The sequence below is a fragment of the Poecilia formosa genome, unplaced genomic scaffold, assembly GCF_000485575.1.
Source record: "Poecilia formosa unplaced genomic scaffold, Poecilia_formosa-5.1.2 Scaffold7, whole genome shotgun sequence".
NCBI lineage: Eukaryota > Metazoa > Chordata > Actinopteri > Cyprinodontiformes > Poeciliidae > Poecilia > Poecilia formosa.
In genome coordinates this window covers 3,542,240-3,562,442 of record NW_006799946.1, presented here as the reverse complement: position 1 = coordinate 3,562,442, position 20,203 = coordinate 3,542,240, and the positions used below count along the sequence as shown (strand labels likewise).

Genomic DNA, 20,203 nt, shown 5'->3' with positions numbered 1-20,203 from the left:
GGGCTTCACCTCCATGTGTTCCTCCAGCTCCGCAATGGAGGTGGTAACTTTCCTCAACGAGCTCTACAGCCTGTTTGATGACATCATCAAGATGTATGACGTCTACAGAGTAAGAACCATTCACTATGCGACGAAAGAGCTGAATAGTTGTTGGCATAGACATAATATAAGAGTAGACCCCGCATTGGCCGCTCCGGCGCAGGAAATACGGCGGCCATCTTGGAGCGGTATACCCTCCTACTTTGCTCAATCAAAACAGCAGATGCCTCAGTGCTGAGGCATCTGCTGTTTTGATTGAGCAAAGTAGGAGGGTATACCGCTCCAAGATGGCCGCCGTATTTCCTGCGCCGGAGCGGCCAATGCGGGGTCTACTCTTATATTATGTCTATGGTTGTTGGTCTCCAACAGCTTGACTGTGAAACTAGTAACTTTTTGCTGGTCGCATTCACTTAGCTTAAGTTCATGCTACAGCCTGTTTGATGACATAATATGTCCTGTAAAACTACAAAACAGGATTTAATTTCCAGTAATAAAATTGATTGGGTATTGGTTGATATTAATGTTAGGTTTAGTATAACAGAAGTCAAGGGTTTAATAAAACAAAACAAAACAAAACAAAAAAATGACAGAGTTGGCAACTGTTATGAGTGGTTTATAAAATCCAGAGGAAAATTGGAGAAATGAGAAGAGCAGAAAGGAACAGGAGAGAAGAGACAATTATTTCATGACTCAGAATTGGGCACACTAGACTGAACAGCACATTATTTTTAATAGGGAAACATCAGACAGGGGAATGTGAGTGTGGGAAAGGTGAGACAATTGGACATGTTATTTTGCATTGCAGGAATTACCATATTCAGACAAACAAGTTAGTTAAGAATCATAGTAATTTGGCTATGTAAGGTTATATTTTTTTTTCTTTAAACAGTGTATTTTGCATAACAGGATCAAATGTATTCATTTATTTATTTATGTCATGTGGTCCACACTCCTTACCGGTTGGTAGTCAGTTGTTTTCCAACTGCCAAAAGACGAAGAAGTACATTTGAAACAAACATTTAGCTTCGATAAGCATGTGTTTCGAAATCTTTGTTGCAACACCGATCACCTGTGCTATTTTATCAGGTGGAAACCATCGGCGATGCTTACATGGTAGCAAGTGGCCTTCCTATCAGCAATGGCACCAAGCATGCTTTGGAGATATCCATGATGGCTCTGCACTTCCTGGGCGCCATTCAGGTCTTCAGAATCCCTCACAAGCCAGATGAGATCCTTGCAATTCGCATTGGCATACACTCTGGTAACAGACTGCATCAACAGAAACACCTCCATTTTGCCTTTTTCCGTTTTTCATTTTTTGTCACTTGTCAAATATTTTTTTTATGTTACCATCACAAACTGCAACATGTTTTATGTGAAAATAACACAGTTGCAAATATAAATAAATGTGTGTTTTGCATTTACATTGAGCCCGATTAATACTCTGCTTGCCCGATTAGTGAGTTTGGTTGGTAGGTCAGAAGTTGTGCTATACTCTTTTCAGGACATTGTATGGAACAACGGTCTCTGTGATAACAAAAAGCTTTGCGTGTTTTATAACCCTGCTTTGAACTTCCCCACAACTAATGATCTCTAACAAATCTCAGAGGCCTTCACTAAACATTTTGACTCACAGTGGGATTAAATTAAAAACAGGTGGACGGTGTTTACTTATTAAATGACTTCTGAAGGAAACTGGTTGCTCTTAATTAGGGGTATCAGAACAAATGAGTGAGATACATAAGCAACCCTTATGTTCTGATCTTTATTTGTAAAAACTCACAAAAAGAAAATGAGACTTTTTGCAAAACATCTATTGTGTTTGTCTGCATTAGTGCTGCAACTGTTGCAACTGTTTGACATTTGTCAATATTTAGGAAGAATCCCAACACAAAAACACGACTGGTTTGAGTTCATTGTTGCAAATGTTTGACTAAGGTTTAGAACTGGTGTGAAATAACATGAGTAATTTCCACCCAAACATTTCTTGAACCGTCCAACTGTACTTGTCTGGTTCATGTAGGTCCAGTGGTTGCTGGAGTGGTGGGAACCACTATGCCTCGCTACTGCCTCTTTGGTGATACAGTAAACACAGCCTCACGCATGGAGAGCAACGGCTTACGTAAGTTAAGTCTTCTGCAAAAGTTACACACATTTCTTTTCCACAGATGAGGGAACTGAACATTATTGTAATACATTTTGGAATGGAGATTCTCTAGTGGTCTCGGAGAGGGAGTGAAATCAAACCTGACGAAAATGGAAGAATTTGAGTTAGCTGCAATTTGGTACATCTGCTAACATACTGTCTATGTAAATTTCATTTACAAGATGGTTCTTTAAAAGAAAGGAAAGTGTTTCTCTTAAGGTGGCAAAAAACACTAGTAAAACTCTTAAACCAACAGATAAAATGCTTTAACCGCACGGATTATTTTAGGACTGACATTGCATTGATATTAAGGCGTAGACTTACTGTATAACTCAAATGTATTGAATAATTAATTCATTTTCCTGTGTTATGAATTAATAATTCATACATTCCACTACAACAAAGTATGAATAGAGTCAAACTTTCTAGATTTCTCAATTAAAAAAAGGCTGTTGACACTCACTCCAACTTGAAGCTTGATATCAAAACCCAAGATCCTGTTTGTTTGTTTGTAGCGCTATCATTTAAAAGATATTAATAAAAGTTTAAAGAGAAGTCATCCAATGTCAACCAGGATCCTAATTTTACATTACCCAATTCAAACTGAAATGCTGCCAGTGGTTTGCGTTTTATTTAGTGCAAACATAACGTTGTAAATTTTAAAATATTAAGGGCATCTAAAGGTTGCAGCAACCCCTGGTGGTCAGAAACACAAGGTCACCTTTTTTTTTCCTTTTTATCCTTTATCATACCTAAAATAACGGTCTTACAGATGGAAAAGGCAGAACAAAGAGAGCTCAAATGATTGATGACATTTTTGTTAGTTTTTTTGTTTTTTTTTGACAGATCCTCTGATTTTGTTAGCGCACAAATGCTTGACACCAGATTTGCTGGATTTTAAGAATGTATGAAAAGTAACATCTGAAGTGTCCACATAGTAAACTTGACTATATCTTCCACAGGCTTCTCAGCTTAAATCCTCAGAAATTAATTTACTCTATTTGTCTGAGAGTTTGACATCTTTCCATCTGCTTGCTCTGTAATCTTCCAATCACATTGATGCTGAATACACTGTTGATAAGCTAACATTTACATCTCTGTTACAAGACAGTAATAAAACTCAAAGGAACAGATGACACTAGACAAAGTTATTGGTTTGATATTACAGATATGTATTCTATAAATTCTAATTTGATGACATTCAGATGTATTCCTGTTACTATTTCATTGAGTGGTGGTTTAGTAACCCAAGGCATTCTTTTTATTGCATACAGCACTAAGGATTCACATATCTCAGTCCACAGCTGATATTCTTGTTCAAGCTGGATCCTTTGAGTTGAAAGAAAGAGGGGACATCGAAATGAAGGTGACTTGCCAACATTTTTGTGTGTTTTATATTTTTTTAAGGTGTGCACTGCTTGCTTTATGAACAGAATACAATTTTCTGCCAGGGTAAGGGAGTCCAGAAGACCTATTGGCTGCTGAACAAAGCTGGATTCAATCCTACTCTGAATTCGCTCAGCTCACTACAGGGTGACGGTCTCAAGGTGCAAATGGAGGTAGGTTGAAAGAAAAATGTTGAGTATTAAACAGTCCCTCATATTATTTTTCTTTTTAAATGATTCAATTTACAACACAAATTCAACTTAAATTGTTAAAAATAGTGTTTCAATACATTCAGGGTTTTCAGCACTTTTTAATCATCCACTTCTTATGCTGTAGGGTCCACCACTTGCTGCACTTGCTTTCAAATGCAGCATCAGAACATTATAACAATATTATAATGTTTCTAAATGTATTTTTGAATAATACAGAGACTTGATAATGATTTTGCAATTTATTTCTATTCTATTCTCTGTAAAACATTTTAGTCACAATTTTCTATTCCACATTCAGAATGAAGGAATCGTCTTTGGAAATTGTTCAGTTAAAAAAAAAAGATTTAGAATTATTTTTCTCATTTATTTCAAAATGTCTCCTTAATAAAGTCTGTCTATGGTTACACGCACAAGTTTTCACACTCTTGACCTCTTCCACGTGTTACCGTATCGCAACCAGAAACTGTATCAATGTATTTTCTGGGATTTTATGTGATAAACACACACCAAGTGTCACATAACTGTTAAGTGGAATAAAAAAGGATGCACGGTTTAAGTTTTTATAAATAAAAATCTGCAAGGGGTTTTGTGCGTTTGTATTCAACCCACTTTAGTTTGATACCTTTGAGAAGCTAGTGTTTTAGGAAATAGAGTCCACATGTGGGTAATGTAATCCTAGTGTAAATCCAGCTGTCCTGTGAAGTCTATTAGAAAGCAATATATAATCAGCATCACAAAGACCAAGGAACACCGCAGACAGGTCGGAGATAAGGTTGTGGAGAAATCTAACCCAGAGTTAAATCAAAAAGTGCTTTACAAATACTCATTGCATGTGTTCGGTTCATCTCACAAGATTCTAGAGCATGTCAGAGTACAGCCACAAATTTCAGTGTATTTCAATAAACACTGAAATTTGTGGTGGTAGTCCGAAATACTGTAAAAAAAAAAAAAAGTTGAAATGGAATAAAACTTTTTGCATGGCAACATCTGCCCAGTATGCATAGTCTCCTGAATGCTTTGCTCTTTTATCTTTTTGGGTTTTTTTCTCCCTTCCAAAGAAACAAGAAGTGATGAGATCTGCAGTTGCAAAGTCCCAGTTAATCCAACCCAAATCATCGATGACCACAGTGCATGTCTAGGTGTTGTAAGAAGAAGCAGGATGGTGTTCTCTGTCTCACACACACTTTGACGAAGTGGGTTTTTTTCATGTGCTTGTTGCAAGAATAAGGTGATAGTTGATGACTTCTTCAACAGTAGAGAGAGTTGAGGCTCTTGTCGACAGATATTAACTTTTTCTTTTTTTTTTTTTTTTTTTTACAAGGGAAACACAATGTATCACAAACAACGTTGCTATAGGTGCTGTTGTAAGTCTTTTTTTTTCATATTGGTCTGATAAGTAAAAGTATTCTTATCTTGTTGCTGTTTCAGTTTTGGGAGGGGGTTAGCCATGTGGTATTTTTTATCATCATTTATCATTTATCGTAGTTTCGACAGGCTAGTGAAATGTAAATTATATCGGTAACTATTGTAAATTGGCCGTAGCAGCAACCGGATATCGATACAGACTCAAATTGTCATATGGGTACATGCCTAACTTCAACTCATATGATATCGATTCTCATAATTCTATAAGAAACATGCAGATACTTTTGAGTCGACAGCAAAAATCAACTCTTAAAATGAATGCGCACTGTGACAAAGAAAAAGCCTCTCTTTATTCTCAACTAAAAGTACAGAAAATGAAGCGATCATCTCATCAGTGACAGAAAGTTCTGTCCTGACCTGAACATTTGTGAAGTTTTGACAGTTTGGGTTCATGTTGCAGAAATAGAAAAGCATGAAAACATACCTCAGAAAGATATGATATTGTGAAATACATGCGTAACAAAACATTTATCTCCTCTAGATTAAACTTTTTATGACTAAAATGAATTATGTTTATTTTGTTTTTCTCTAATGCATCAGCACTTCTGTTTATCTACCTCATTTATGTTCTTGATTTGGTTGTAGTGTTGTGCCTCAACTGTAATTATTTACCTGAAACAAGGAAATACCAACAATAAAGTTTTTTTGCCTTAAAAAAAAAAAACAGAACATTTTCAGTGATCTTTATTGGAAATAAAAGTACACTTAAGTTTTTTTTAAGCCTTTCTAGATATACTAAATGCAGATCAGTCCTTTAACTGGGGAATGTATTCATACGCTCCCTGAGACTTGGGGTGACACACACTTCGCTTTGTGATTGAACATGTGCTGGTGGTTTGTATACTCAACAGATATTTATTGTTTTACATTTTCAACACATTTACTAAATCGAAGAAAATGTTTGCCGTGACCATAAGTGGGATGAGAAGAGAGGTGCCTGAAGAGACACAGGAAAAAAAAAAACTGAGAACAGTTTTCACAACATGTTTACCAGTACATTTCTTCCCCTTTAAATCCAGTTTTATAATACAATATTTAAAGAAAATGCAGAACAAAAAAAAATAAAATACATCAATTAATCTTTGTTGAAATTCAAAGTTTCTTTCTAAAAAAAAAGAAACTTTGGCTGAAATGTGTCCAAACACATTTCAGCCAGATATTGTTACTCCCCGTGTTTACCTGTTGTGTGCCCTTTATTAGAAGACTCGCTGGCTGTTAAGAAATAAATACAATAGTGTGTATTTTATTTCAGTTGGGTTATTCTTTCATATAAACATAAGTTACTGAAATATCGGATAAAAAGATTTACAGTACCTTTAATCTGAAACTCAGTGGTGAGGATCCCTCCACTCGGTTCTATTTCTGACGACAGCGACCTCTTAGAGCACGGACTCTTCAGAGAAAAGCAACAATATTAACTTTAGACAATGTTCACAATGAGTTCCACTTAATCTACATGGTGCCTAAAAAACACACCTGTTTTAGAGTTTCTTTTGTACCATAATAAATCAAACACTAACTTGGAAAAATGCAATATTTCAATCGTTGAATTTTGTGCTTTTATGATGTGAATCACTTTGATCGGCCATGTTGCCGAAATGTGCCATGCAAATAAACGTGTCGATTAAGGACATGTTTGTATTCCGACTACAAAAGGGGGAAGATTATTAAAGTTCTTTCATGTTTGTGATTACATATTTGCAATGTACTCACAGGCTGACAGACCAGCCTCTCTGCATCACAGATGTGGACCTCGCAGTGAAGCCACACGGTGGACACCTTCTCCAGTCGCTGGAAGCGGAAGGAGTTGAACTTAAACGTGGAGCGGCTGTCCTTGGCATTATCGAAAATGGTCACCGTGTAGTCAGCAGGACAGCTGGTAGAAAACAAAAATGTGGAAGTTGTTGCACAAACAAATATCTTCAAGGAATGGATCCTTATCAAGAGACAATAAATGTTTGGGCACCTGTTGATGATAAGACTCCACCTCTTTCTGTCTGTTGAGTAAGGAGTTGGAGTCGCCCAGCAGTTGTTGATAACAACTTTGAATCTGATGGTTTAAATACAGTTGGATTCAGCATTTGGCATTGTGGATATAGTTCTATATATATATATATATAAATATATATCTTATTTCAAGTTTAATCGTTAAAGAAAATGCTTGTGTACCTATTACTTAGACCTTTTGCTTCAATACCGATAAAAACTTCAGAGCCAATCTCAGAGGTGTCAATCACATAGGGAGCGTCCTTAGCATACAGGAACTTAGAGTTCTACGAAATACAGGATTTTTGGTGTCCTTTTCATCATGCAGTCATTTTAAAGGAAAGAAAATAAAAACTCATGCCCACAAAAAGAGCGTTTCCAGAAAGAAATGTTTTCATTGAATTACAGAGGCGTTGACAAGGAGAGAAACTGGAGTGACTCACCGTGAACACGTTCATAGACAACTGTGATCTAAAAGTCCCTAAACTCCCATTGTTGACATAAACTGTAGCAACTCTAGAAAAAGCAGAGGGTTTAGTAAAACCACTACAAGTCGTTGTGTTAGCATGCACATATGCTTCAGAGAGTATTCTTGGTTGCATGGTGCCTTGAGCTGGTGCTTACCTCTGACTGAAGACTGCGTTATTTACCAGGTAGGCTGCTCGGTATACGCAGCTGAAGGTGTAGTTGACCGGCTGGTTTCTGACCGTCAGCGAAGTATCGTTGGAGACGATGGAGTTGTAGAAGATGTACTTGGCATCTTTGCCTGGCATATACTGAATTAAAAGAACACCGGGAAAAGCGCGGAATGAGAGTATCGTCAGCATTGCTTCTCTTCTTATGCAGGCGCCTTACCTCGGATTGTGTGCCGCAGTACGAATGGTTTCTTGGTGTTAGGTCTGGTATAATGAAGCGGTAGTACCCTGGGCTGTGTATTCCAGTGTAACACACTCCACCCAGGGACAGCTGGTCTATCTCCCAGCCATAAGGACACTCTGGCACATTGGCGATGATGGCGTTAGGAAAACAGGAGACTACAACATAGTCTGGAAAACAAATCAAACAGACTTAAAATGTGTCCAGGCATTTGGTAACAACTTTTGTAATGACCTAATTTTCCATTTAAAAAGTGCATCTATCAAAACATAACTTTAAAAAAGAAAAAAAAAAAACATGGCTTTTTTTCTCAGTATCTTTACAAGAGTTTTATTTATTTAATTTACTTTAGTCTAACTTCAACACCAAGCTACAAAAAAGGAAAAAACAAAATTTCTCACTTTTAAAATCAAGCCTGAATTATTTCATATTTTGGATTGAAATGACATAACATGCAAAATAAATAAATATCAGGATCATTTTCAATTTTAGGAATTTGCAGCAGTTCTGGACGAGTCTCAGAAGAAAGTGAAAGTGTATATTAGCCTTTTCACAAATCTGGTTTTTACCTGCTTTTTGTGGCGCGCATGTCAGTGCAACGGGTAAACTCAGTAGCAGTGCAACAAATGAAGCCATGGTGAGATGCTGCAAAGTAAAATAGAGAATTTATTTAAAAAAATAAAAAAAAAACATATTTTGGGATAAGATCAAATCTGTAAAAGAGAAATTGTGTCTCACCTTATGAAGCTAACACCTTTAGCCTGCTGAATGTCAGGGGATCACCATATCTCCTTTGCAGGTTGTCTGTAAACTAGCTCTGAGGCAACTCAAGGAGGCATTTTATACTGTGGTAGATGAGGGTAAATGGCTTTCAATCATTCTCCTGTCTCCAATTTTCCCACTGGCATGACTGGTTTAAGAGGTCCATTGTGAAGCTTTTCACAAAAGCCCTCTGTGCTCCTTAGACTGAAGACTCTTAAATGACCATTAGTGTTACCTATTCTGCAGATTGGTGAAAAGAAACGGCCAAGGTTCATACAATGGACACTGAAAGGTTTTGAATTAAAGGATGACAATAAAGGATGGGATGAAAAAGTCTCAAAGCGTGACATTTTTTAAGGGAAGTCAAACATTCTGTAAAAAACTTACATCAATATTCACACTACAAAAAAGATAAACTTTTATAAACTGAATAAAAGTCATTTCAACATCTGTAGCTTTCCTAATGTAATGTTGAAAATAAACCTAATAAGGTTTATTTTCAATGTTTCATAAGAAATTATCTTTTTTTTATAATTTTTTTTAACACAACTTTACATGCAAACTTCAATTTTTTGGTGTTTAATAGGTCATTACATACGGCACAACTGTCTTATCTGTATACTACATAGAACCGAAAACGTTTTTGCCCCCTAAATTTATTCTGTTTTTACTTCGTTGTTACAAATGAAGTGGAATCAGCACTTTGCATGTGCTTTAAACTACCATTTATTTTTGATGAAACATGGAACAAACTAGAAAAATAGTCAAATAAATCTGCTTTCATGACCTGCATGTGTCCAAACAGAATTAGTGCTGGAATTCAGGGCGATGCCATTCTATTCTAAATACACAGTGATCTTGTTTTGTTTTTTGTTTTTTTGTTTGTTTTTTTTTACTACACACTTAAACACTTAACAGCCTATTTCAGTTTCAACAGCACCTCTTTATGAGATTGTTAAAAAAGAGAAACATGCAGAGAGAGGGTTCTACATCTGGATCATTTTGGCCTCCATCACATGAGAACCCTTAAAGTTGCAAATTGAATAGTGTAGTCACTTATTAATCCCACAGTGGATCAAACAGACATGTAAAGATACTCTAAAATGTGATGGTAGCTCAGATACGATGAGGCGCACACAGACCGTAGTGTTCTAAAGTTCAGGTGATAGGCCTCTGGTTTTGTAGCACTGACAAATATCGGGTTCCTCACAGTCTTGTGCTATTAGATATCACTTTTGTTTAACCTGGCTTTTTGTGCGTGTGAAATGTGCTTCCTTATTGGCTTGTTTTTAAGCTACATACTAGCCGTCTTGTGGCTTTCTTCTTAGTCATTCCTGCTAATAATTTGTAATATTGGCTTGTGTCTTAGAATGGATTTGTTGCATTGTTTCTCAATTATATTTGTTAAGAAATTAAATACCTGCTATTTGCACCAGACTTTCACTTGTAAGCTTTAATGCATTTTAGTGGCTCAATATCAAAACCCACCTTACCATTTTTATTTATTTATTTATTTTTTTGTAAACTCTGAAGAATGAGAAGAAACGAGACTAGACACTAAGGTTGTTCACAGAAAAACTGCACTCAGTAACCTTTCATCTGAAAGAGTCGAGCTGCAGACAATTAGCATCTAAATGGAGCGACTGGGGGAATGGTAAAGGTTTGACCGAAGAAGATACGGATCTAGAAGAGTGTAATGGGACAGCTAGTGTTTCAAGCACCTGTCGATGCTAACAATTGAGAGTTGCTGGATTCCTCCTCTGTGTTATGCAAGTGAACCATGGGATCCAAAAACGTGCTTCAAGAAATGTGCTCAGAAAGGAGACAAAGTAACTGTTCACGGCTTCTCTTACAGAGAACAGTGAGCTGGTAGAGACGTACCCAAATAACATAGGTGTATCTGTCACGAAAAGTTTTTCCACAAAATATTTAATCGGGGTCTGATTACAAATACATACCACACTTTTTTTTTTTTTTCCCAATGAAAACATCACTAAATACACAAAGAAGATGTTTTATGAGACTGAAGCCTAGTTCAACCCAGCTACACAGAGCAGAGTAGTGCTTTTCTAGATATTCACTACGTTAATCTAATGGCATCTTTCAAAACAGCACATGTAAATACAAACATTTATTCTGTACACATCATATTTACATAATAAATAGATTTAATCTTGAGGCCTTATGTTAAGGTTTGGACCCTTGGCAGGTCCATCTCGTCCGTTCTGGTTGATAGGTAAAGTCCCTCCTGAAAGACAAGGAACAATAAGTTATGTTTTGATTGCCCAATACGTTTCCTCCAAAATAAATTAAATAAAATCTAAAGAACATTGTAAGAAGAGTAAAGTCAGTACTTTTTACAAAAATAACTATTTCTTAATAAACTGCAAAGTATGTCAACTAGAGGCGCTGCTTCTAAAATTATCCAACTGAAAAAAATATATATATATTTTTGTCATTTTAATCATATATTTTGTGTAATTGTATCAAATGGAAACTTATCAAATATTTCTGCTAATGTTTTGGTTGACTTTTAAAAATGGACAAATAAAACCTTAAGCTTTGGGAACATTATTATTATTATTATTATTTTATGGCTTCTCACATGATTCGTTGTCTGTTGAGGGAACCACTTCAGTTTAAATGGGAGTACTCACTCTCTGCGGTTCTGTCTGCCGTCTTCCCGACACAGCAGACCTTCCTTGCACGGGCAGATCTGGTTGATGCTGAACGCCAGGCCGCCATCGGGAACATAGCAACTCTCTTTGCGAGCCAGGCGCTTTTTGCACACCGTCTCGCCATGATGTCGAGCGCAACACATCGAAGGCCCACAGTCTCTGTCAGCTTTACACCTGGAGCCTGATTCAGAAAATGAAGGAATTAGACAGCAGGTTAACTACGCTTTTTTTCCCCAAAAAATGTCTTGAGATTAAATTTTGCAGGGTTTATAGGATTTTATGTTCTTTTCAAAATTTTAAATACCAAAAGTTTACTATGAAAATACATAGACATTTCTACTGCTTTAAATATGTGCTCCCTTGCAAAGAAGGGAGCACATAAAGATGAGAAGAAAGAAGGACATACAGAGGGAAAGACAAAGATAGAGGGGAATGTGGAAAATATAGAAGGAAGAAAGAAAAGGAGGAGAAAATGTTGCAAGGAAGGAAAGGAGGACGTAAAGAATGAAAGAAGGACACAATGAAGGAAAGAACACAAAGAAAAAGAATAATGGAAGGACATAAAGAAGGAAAGAAAAAGGAAGAAAGAAGAAACAAATCTACTTATCCAGACCTTGAAAATACGGAAATCAAACCCCATACTTTCCAGTCTGCGTAAGGACCTTGAAAAGGTTTTAAGATTTGATTTTATGTTCATATCCTTACCCTCTTGTCCATTGGGAATGCTGCGGTGACACTTCCCAAACATGCAGAGGAGTCCACGGACACACTGAGTGTCCCTCCGACAGTACTGACCCTCTCCACGTAAAGGCACACAGAGACCAAAGTGACGATCACACGAGAAACCGCGTCCACAAGCTCTGTCGCTGTCGCACACAGTCTGCAGACAAAATAAAATAAACTTTTTTTTTTTTTTAATTCCTGTTGAAGATGTGTAACTGAGTACTTTTACAGGATAATGCCTTAAAACAAAAGTTAGAAATTCTTACTGTGAGTTCTTTGGCCACAGGAGAGTTCTCTCTAAGAACTTTAGCTCCGTCTTTGGGAGGGCCGTGAGGCATGTTGAGCATCCAGGCCCAAATACGAGCGTCGGCACCGGAAAAACACACCAACAGGAGAACCAGATTCATTTCCCCCAACATCCCAAAGATGCAAAAAGATAACCTACACAGGCTGCCTCAGAATTAGGAAAAGAGAAACTTCAAGAAGGCCCCAGTTTTTTGTTTTCCTCAGAAACGGCTGAGGAGATCCACGCAGTGACACTTGCCAGCTCCTCTACCCGTACGACCTTTATAGGCCAACAAAGCTCAACTTCCCCCTCGCTTCACTGTTTGTCCAAGCAACAGGGTAGGAGGAGACAATTAGTTTTTAATAGATTAACTTATTGCCTGAGCTACCCCCTGCAGGCTGAAAGTACTGGCCAAATGACAAGTAGCAAAGCGACAAATGAGGGGAGACGGGGCATTGACAAGAGTTTTTGACAATGCTGCCAAGACAAGCAGCACCTCTGTGTGGTTATCTCAGCTAGACAAACAAACAAGGAGGACAAAAGAAGACAAATGCATGACATGTTTCACTGCTCACTGAGTGACAAGTGCTGCCACTAAAGGTCCTGGCCCCGAAACGCTAAGCAAACAGCTCTGGCCCCCTACCTTTATCACCCCCCCCACCAACCCTATCCTGCTTCAGACCCCTCGCTGGGAGCAATTTGGAGAAACACACCCAGCAGACAACCCCGTGATCTCATTAAGAGTAATTACCATCAGCCATTCGTTCTCACAGGCAGGAAAGCTGTGAATGCTAATGAAAACCCAATATTTATTCCTACACATTTTTCCTCCAAGAAGAGTAGAGCCAAGAGACACCAACTGAGATCTTTCAAGAAACACTCAGCGTCAATATGAGTAACGATCGCTGCAAAAGAAAAGTGAAAACTTTTCCCCAATCACACTTTGCAGAAAGTAGCTTTTTTTAGTAGATGATTTTGTGTTTCAAAATATCATCCAAATTTATATATTTTTTTAAATTTCTCCCCCAATTTTCTAAAACATTAACAGTTAAGTTCAGCAAGTTCAGCAACAGTAACTTCAAATACTTTCTGGCGTTGAATATTGTGCCTGTTTGGAGATCTTGATAAATATGAACTTAGGTCTTAAATATGGACTTAGGTGAACCCATTTCTAACAGCTGCACTGGTGTGTGACAATGTAAATTGAATGTTACCGTTTTCATTTCACATGTAAATTCTGCTGCAGCAGAGCAGGCTTCCTTTGGACTTTGTCCCATTTGGCATCTGAAAGGACAGCCCTTTAAAATCGGGGCAAACAAAATGGAAGTTCCAAGCATTTTATACATTTCTTTTTAGAGAATCCCTTCCATTCCTGTGCCGTTTTAACACACGGGGCCCCTGGCTTAACATCAAACTGTGATTTCATAACTTTACGTAATATTTACAATTGATTCTGGGCCTAGCATCGACAGCAGCTTGTAAATCCAGAGCTGCAAACAATGGCCGCAGGGTTTGTTCAGCCAACATAATCCTTTACTCTGCATGGGGTTAACGTTTTATGAAAAGGATATGAAAATGAAAAATAAATAAATAAATTACCAAAAGCTTTTATATTCCTAAAACCCTGACTATCAGTCAGAGCAACAGTGGGCAATATTTTTATTTCATCGAGCCCATTTTGGACCAGTTACAGAAATATTAAGACCTGCTTATTGAATTGGCCATGGAGACAGTATAACCACATCCATCATACATAATAAATAATCTTCCAAGCACAATCAGGCAAAGAAAAATGCTTGCTCTCTATATTTCTGTTGCAGTGTCAAGATTTGTTGAGAGCTTTGTATGTAATATTCTATGTTGGACGAGATAGGATGTTACACATTTTACTTCTTATACCACTGATGGCAAGTTCACTCTGCCGTCAGTGGTTCGTTTCCAGCATACGTGTGAAAGTACATATATGTTTGCTAAAAAAAACAAACTGCATTTGTATCGTCTTTCATATAGATTCAGCAGGGAGAAAGAAACATTGGTCTGAGACTTTTCTCCACACTGAAATGACACCGTCACAGATCTATCTGATTTACATCCATAATACAAATTTCACATTCCACTACGTGTCAAAAGTGCTCACCTGAGTGAGACGGTGAATGTTTTTTCTGTAAGTAGCCATTAGAATATGCTTTAATGCTGTTTACTGCAAATTCTGACCATTCCTGACCATCTGAATGGTGCGGCTGAAATTGAAACTTGCATTACCAGGCAGCAGTTTTCCATATTTGTCACCGCTAAATGTTTGACACTGTGTGAATTTTAGACTTGCTTTCCTGTTCTCACTAGACAAGAGTCGCGACCGGTGTGGTCTTCTTGCTGCTGTAGACCATCAGCTTCAAGATTACACACGTGATGCTATTCTACATATGTCTTATGTTATTGCACTGCAAACAACTTTTGACTTTGATTTATTTTCACACTTATTTTTTATTTATTTGGGGATTTCAGTGCCCATGTGGAACTCGTTTATTGCAGTTTTTGTGTATTTCGATCAAGTGTGAGCCGTAGGGACAAGGCTGGTTATAATTTAACTAATTCTCTAACTAAATAATTAGTATTCAATGTTTTCATCCATTGTAGTTTTGAATTTACATGGTCTGAGTGTCAGACAGGACGTATCAGACAGAAACATTTAGTATCTCGTCTTTGGTTCTTACACTAATGCCTCGGCTGGCTGCCCTTTCTTTTATTATGTGTACAACATCGACGATTGCTGTATGCAAATCTGTGTGGGGGCAAGATAACACACTTATCTAAAGTACATTGTTGCATTTACTTAAATTGTAAAGAAAGCAGGAGTATAAGCCCAATGTTTTGCTGGATAAGAACCACAATGTAATTAACATTATCCACACTTATGTTCTTGCAAACTTACATTTGTAGTCACTATTTACAAGCTTTATTACTAGATTCTAAGAACGGATAAGGGTCTCCAGTCAGTGGTCAATATTTCCTCTCAGGGTTAATGACTCTGCTAATGACGCTTGTAATGAATGTAAAAACTGTCAGAATCAACATCGCTGTCAGAGTCGCATTTAGGACTAAAAGAAACAATGGCTAAGCTGACGTCTCTTCATTGTAATGGACCTTTGCCCCCCTGTGGACAGCTCTCAACAACTTACAATTACCATTAAGATGCTATGACACTGGGGAAGAATTGACTCCCAGTGTCATCCCACTTTACTCTTAGTCCGCATCAAGAACCAGTTTTGCCTTGCACCAATGAATTGTCTGGCATTTGCAAAATACCTCACACATGTTTTGTCCACTCCAACTTTCTTAACATAAACTGCATTTTATAAGTAGCAAAACTCCAAAAAGGAAGACTAACACCAGACAAAACACTGGACGTTGCAACGGTTTTCGCTCGGGACAAACACGTTAGCTGCAACTTGTATGTTTGTGAAAAGGAGCTCAAAGGGATCCGACTGCACAACATTATACCACCCTAGTTATTATGTTTTTATGTCTTCAGGAAGGGGCGGGGGGGAAATGACACATTTCCTCTGAATAAGCTTCTGTGAACATTCATCTCCACATGGCATTTTTATATTCAGTTCTCAGATTTTCTTTTTTTCATTTTTCCTTTTTTTTAATGATTTTCACTTCCCACATATTCCTTGTTTCCCGTTTGTAGTGCGTTTCTTTAGCCAACCAGTGGGAAACCAAAGAAAGCAGATGGCATTTGTGACATCACACTGCAATGGGTCTGTTGCTGTTACTACAATGTTACTAGAAGAAAAAACAAACAAAAAAAAAAACACCATCTCTCCTAGTAATGTGGTATACTCGGACAGAGTGGTCATTTAGGCTAAGTATTGCGACAAAGAGTTGACTCAAAGGCTTTTAAAGCCTGTGCATAGTCCACAAGAACAGATAAATTAGTTCTTTTGCTCCAGGCTGTAAGGACAACAACAAAGTTCTTCTTGACAGCAAGGTAATTTCACTCTAACCAAGCACCAAAATGAAATCTTTACGGGTTTCTCACACTGCAGCACACCCACTTAATGTTTCTCGGACTCCACACAAGAAAAATGTTCTGCCCAGAACGTGAATCAAAGCTACAAGAGCTCCCAAACCAGGGCAAGCAAGAAATGACGCAAATTTCTTGTTACCCTGGAAAAGAGAACACATTTCTCTGTTGCTATGAAGTATATGCCGGGATTTAGTCATTTTGCCACGTCGTGCTTTAGAATATTCCCCCAGACAGAAGCTTCTTGGACTCGCCAGCAGCAGCAGCTGAAGCAGAAGACGGAGCTTTACTTCAGCAGACATTGTTCATGTTTAATCTTTGTGAACTCAAAGAAAAGAGCAACTCCCTCATAGATTCAGAATAAAACACGGAGAAAGAAGATACTTGCTACCCTTGAAAATGTCCTCAGTATTTTGGCACTTATTACCCTCATAAAACAGTTTGTCTTTATAGTTTGCTTGTGCAGCAATTTTAGCTCCAGGAAGAGCTCAACACGATGCTACATTAAAGAGCTGCAAAACACTCCAAAATTAGACAAATTGTTTGCTCAGCAAAAACACACAAGATACACATAACTACCCTTAAAATAAGTGAGGGTTCCATATTATTTTGGTGTCAGCTGTTTAAAATGAATTTTTCTTAAATCAGCTTTCCTAACCTGTCTCAAAATGGAAAAAATAAATAAATAAATAAAGAACACTCAAAAGTTTGAGTTCATCAATAATGAGAAACAGATCTGTTTCTTGACGGGTCGAACAAAGAAGAAACCATAAGATGAACTGGAGACAAGGGTCCCTGGGAATGAGTCATCAAATCTATCACTGTAACTGTTTCCCAAGAAATTCCCTCCAAGCTCTGCTGACTTCAAAAACAGCATGAGTTTAGAATTAGTTGGGAGGGGGGATTCTTTCCTAAGCATCATAAAACCCATAGTAACCAGGGAATCCCAACATTAATGTTCAGTCAACTAAATGATCAGATTTTTCTAATCACCATAAAATCCCAGTGCCAGATTCCACACACTGACGGCAAATTTGTTGTTTTCTCCCCTCAACAATCAAGTGAAATTCTCTGAGCTCTCGCCCTCCTTTGAACGGTGCCACCATCTCAATCCAAGTAAGTGCAAACAACACACTCTTTCAAGCATAAGTTATATTTTCCCCAGATAAACTTACACTTCAAACCAATTCTGCAAGGGTTCATTTCCAAATTTGGATTGAACAAACAGATCTTTGGCATAAACACACATTAGGGCCAGTTTTCCATGATGTAAACATTTGTTTCCCAAACACACTTTGCTTAAAATGTACTAAGTCGATTTAGCAAGATGTGTTTAAATAAATCTGTCAGGGTTTATAATAATGGCGGTGGGAGGGAAACCCCAACAACACCTTCTTGTCATTCAACAGCTTTTAGAACTGCTCATCTCGGTCTTTGCGGTCCCGTTTATAGGCCCTGTTTACATGGAGCCGCTCTTCATTAAAACCACTACATTTTTACTGCGAGCCACATGTCCAGAAAGCTTTCCAAGTCTCCAGGGACCGGAGTGTCTCGCATCGGAATGTTTGAAAGCAGGTTTCGGAGTGAAACGTTTCAGGAACAACCCCCTGCATATGGTAGGTGTGAAGTACTCTGCCGGTGTGAATGCACACATGCTGAAAAAATACAGCTGCAGGGTTTCGTCTACGCATGCACGGCAGATAACAAGGCAGAGCTTTGGATAAATACGCAGCGCATTGTATGGGCAAGCACTTGCGCTCCCCCTGAATGGCTGCCATAGGAGATTTATGAAGCATGCGTGAAAGAATCAAAGCAACACTGCAAGTATATTTTTGATGAGAGAATATCATAACATGAAATGAAGGTCAAAAGTAAATTTTACATAATATCCTCAATTACAGTGATTTTCTACATTATGCTCATTGTCCTCTACAGGGGAATGAGTATATATGATTCCAGTAGATCAGGGGTGTCAAACTCATTTTTGTTTTGGGCCAAATCAAGCTCTTAAAGGGCCGGATGTGCCAGAATATGTTGATAAAACCTGTTCACAAACTCTTAAGATACCAATAAATTCTCAAAATTAAATATTATTGAACGTATTTCAGTCCCTCCAGGATTTTGTGTTACCTTTTGTGTTTTACTTTTTTGTGTTTGTGGTACTAATTTGGAAATATTTGCAATATTTCAGCTTATTTATGATATCAGTTAAGGCTGAGGCAGCTGTTTAGGACAATTAAGACAGTTTTTGACAATTTTTGAGAAAAATCTGCAATAAACTCCCAATTATTAGTGAAGGAAAGTACAGGAATTTGTTGATTTTGTGTGAATTTCCACAATAATTTTCGAGAAACTGGAGGGACTGATTGATATAATTTGACAGTTAACAGATAAAAACTGCACCGATTTGACTGACAACATAATATTTAAGCACACTTGGTGTTTAGAATCTAGAAGGCCACATAGAAAGCCATGGCGGGCCGGATTTGGCCCACGGGCTTTGAGTTTGACACATGTGCAGTAGATAATACCTTGCAGCATTAGGTCAATTAAGAGGTTAAGTTTGATTAGGGGTTATAATTAGTCCTATTTTATACAAGTCAAATGGAAAAATAAGTTTTAATGCAGAACAAAACTTAAACCTCCAGAGCAAAATATAACAACGCTCAAACTGTCGTGAATTGGTGGTCTCAGCCCAAACGTTATATCCACAGAACCAACGCTGAAATTCAATTGGATGGGCCCCATTTTCAAAAAAATAAAAAGATTCAAAATAAAGAACAAACGTGTAAAAATATGTCATTTTGCTCAGGTAAGAAATGGAAGTAGAAAATAGCTAAATGGCAATGCAAGCATATGAAACGTGGGTATTAATTTGGCAGAGGGCTTTATTAAGCTGGAGATCCCTGAATAATAAATGAAAAAAAAATATATTTAAATTGATTCTTGCAACAAAAACACGTACATTTGCATGCACCCAATAAGGCATGCAACAAAACCACCTAAATTGAGAATAAACCAAGGTTTTAAACAAGGCAACTGCATTTAAATAAAAATACACCCTTGTTGACTTTTTTTTTTTTTTTTAACGGTGTTTTACAGTGTCTCACATCCAGCAACGTTTCACTGTTCTGATTGACATGCTGTCAGGACCAAGATTATTAACTAATGTTGGACACAATTGTGCATTTAATTTATGTCTTAAATTTCATGTAAAAAAAAAAAATAAATAAAAATCCACTAGATTAACCAATTCCAACTTTGAAAGTCAGATGTTTCTCTTAAATCCTGCGATGAGTTCCAGGAATAAATCCTTTTTTTTTGTTGTTGCTGCTGCACTCTTGTCAGTTACACATGGCTCTGATATGCCCTGCATCTTGGAAACTGTGTGCAAACACAGCCGAAGTAATGGCAATTAAATTCAAAGCAAGGGTCAAAGTTTGTGGAACAGTCAGAACCTTTCCTGCATATTTTGTCATTAAATTCAAAGCACAGTGCAAAGTTTACGGAACAGGCAGAACCTTTCCCGAACATTTTATCTCGACGCAATTAACTGGAACCACATTGAAATGTTTTGAGCAAAGTTGCCACTGAGTCGTATCAAAACAGAGAAAACATTTCAACATTATTTTTGTGAAAAAAAAAAACAAAAAA

At 37.5% G+C, this 20,203-nt stretch overlaps 3 protein-coding genes across 5 annotated transcripts in view; 1 reads left to right on the top strand and 2 right to left on the bottom strand.

Annotated features, from left to right (window-relative positions):
- Positions 1–4,924, top strand: part of gucy2g (guanylate cyclase 2g) — a 27,664-nt gene extending 22,740 nt beyond the window's left edge. The window contains exons 18-22 of the mRNA XM_007571981.2: positions 1,126–1,300; positions 2,063–2,161; positions 3,460–3,551; positions 3,637–3,744; positions 4,842–4,924. Of these exons, the coding sequence (XP_007572043.1) occupies positions 1,126–1,300; positions 2,063–2,161; positions 3,460–3,551; positions 3,637–3,744; positions 4,842–4,922 (555 nt within the window). The 3' untranslated portion in view covers positions 4,923–4,924. The remainder of the gene's footprint in view (positions 1–1,125; positions 1,301–2,062; positions 2,162–3,459; positions 3,552–3,636; positions 3,745–4,841) is intronic.
- A 950-nt stretch (positions 4,925–5,874) lies between these two features.
- Positions 5,875–8,916, bottom strand: tectb (tectorin beta). 2 transcript variants are annotated; one of them, XM_016681775.1, is made up of 11 exons: positions 8,809–8,916; positions 8,640–8,715; positions 8,050–8,240; positions 7,819–7,970; positions 7,638–7,740; positions 7,378–7,481; positions 7,175–7,258; positions 6,922–7,084; positions 6,523–6,601; positions 6,388–6,420; positions 5,875–6,145 (listed from the first exon to the last, which is right to left on the bottom strand). In XM_016681775.1, exons 2-11 carry the CDS (start codon positions 8,704–8,706, stop codon positions 6,072–6,074), a joined length of 1,050 nt encoding a protein of 349 aa, XP_016537261.1. In that variant the 5' UTR covers positions 8,707–8,715; positions 8,809–8,916; the 3' UTR covers positions 5,875–6,071. The 2 variants fall into 2 exon arrangements, with proteins under 2 accessions (XP_016537261.1, XP_007572031.1); XM_007571969.2 differs by having other exon boundaries at positions 7,638–7,710.
- A 1,815-nt stretch (positions 8,917–10,731) lies between these two features.
- Positions 10,732–17,935, bottom strand: LOC103151741 (dickkopf-related protein 3-like). 2 transcript variants are annotated; one of them, XM_016681766.1, is made up of 5 exons: positions 13,748–17,935; positions 12,500–12,549; positions 12,216–12,390; positions 11,490–11,691; positions 10,732–11,080 (listed from the first exon to the last, which is right to left on the bottom strand). In XM_016681766.1, the coding sequence occupies exons 1-5, from the start codon at positions 13,863–13,865 to the stop codon at positions 11,020–11,022; spliced, it is 606 nt and encodes a 201-aa protein (XP_016537252.1). In that variant the 5' UTR covers positions 13,866–17,935; the 3' UTR covers positions 10,732–11,019. The 2 variants fall into 2 exon arrangements, with proteins under 2 accessions (XP_016537252.1, XP_007572021.1); XM_007571959.2 differs by having other exon boundaries at positions 12,500–17,931.
- Positions 17,936–20,203: the final 2,268 nt, after the last annotated feature.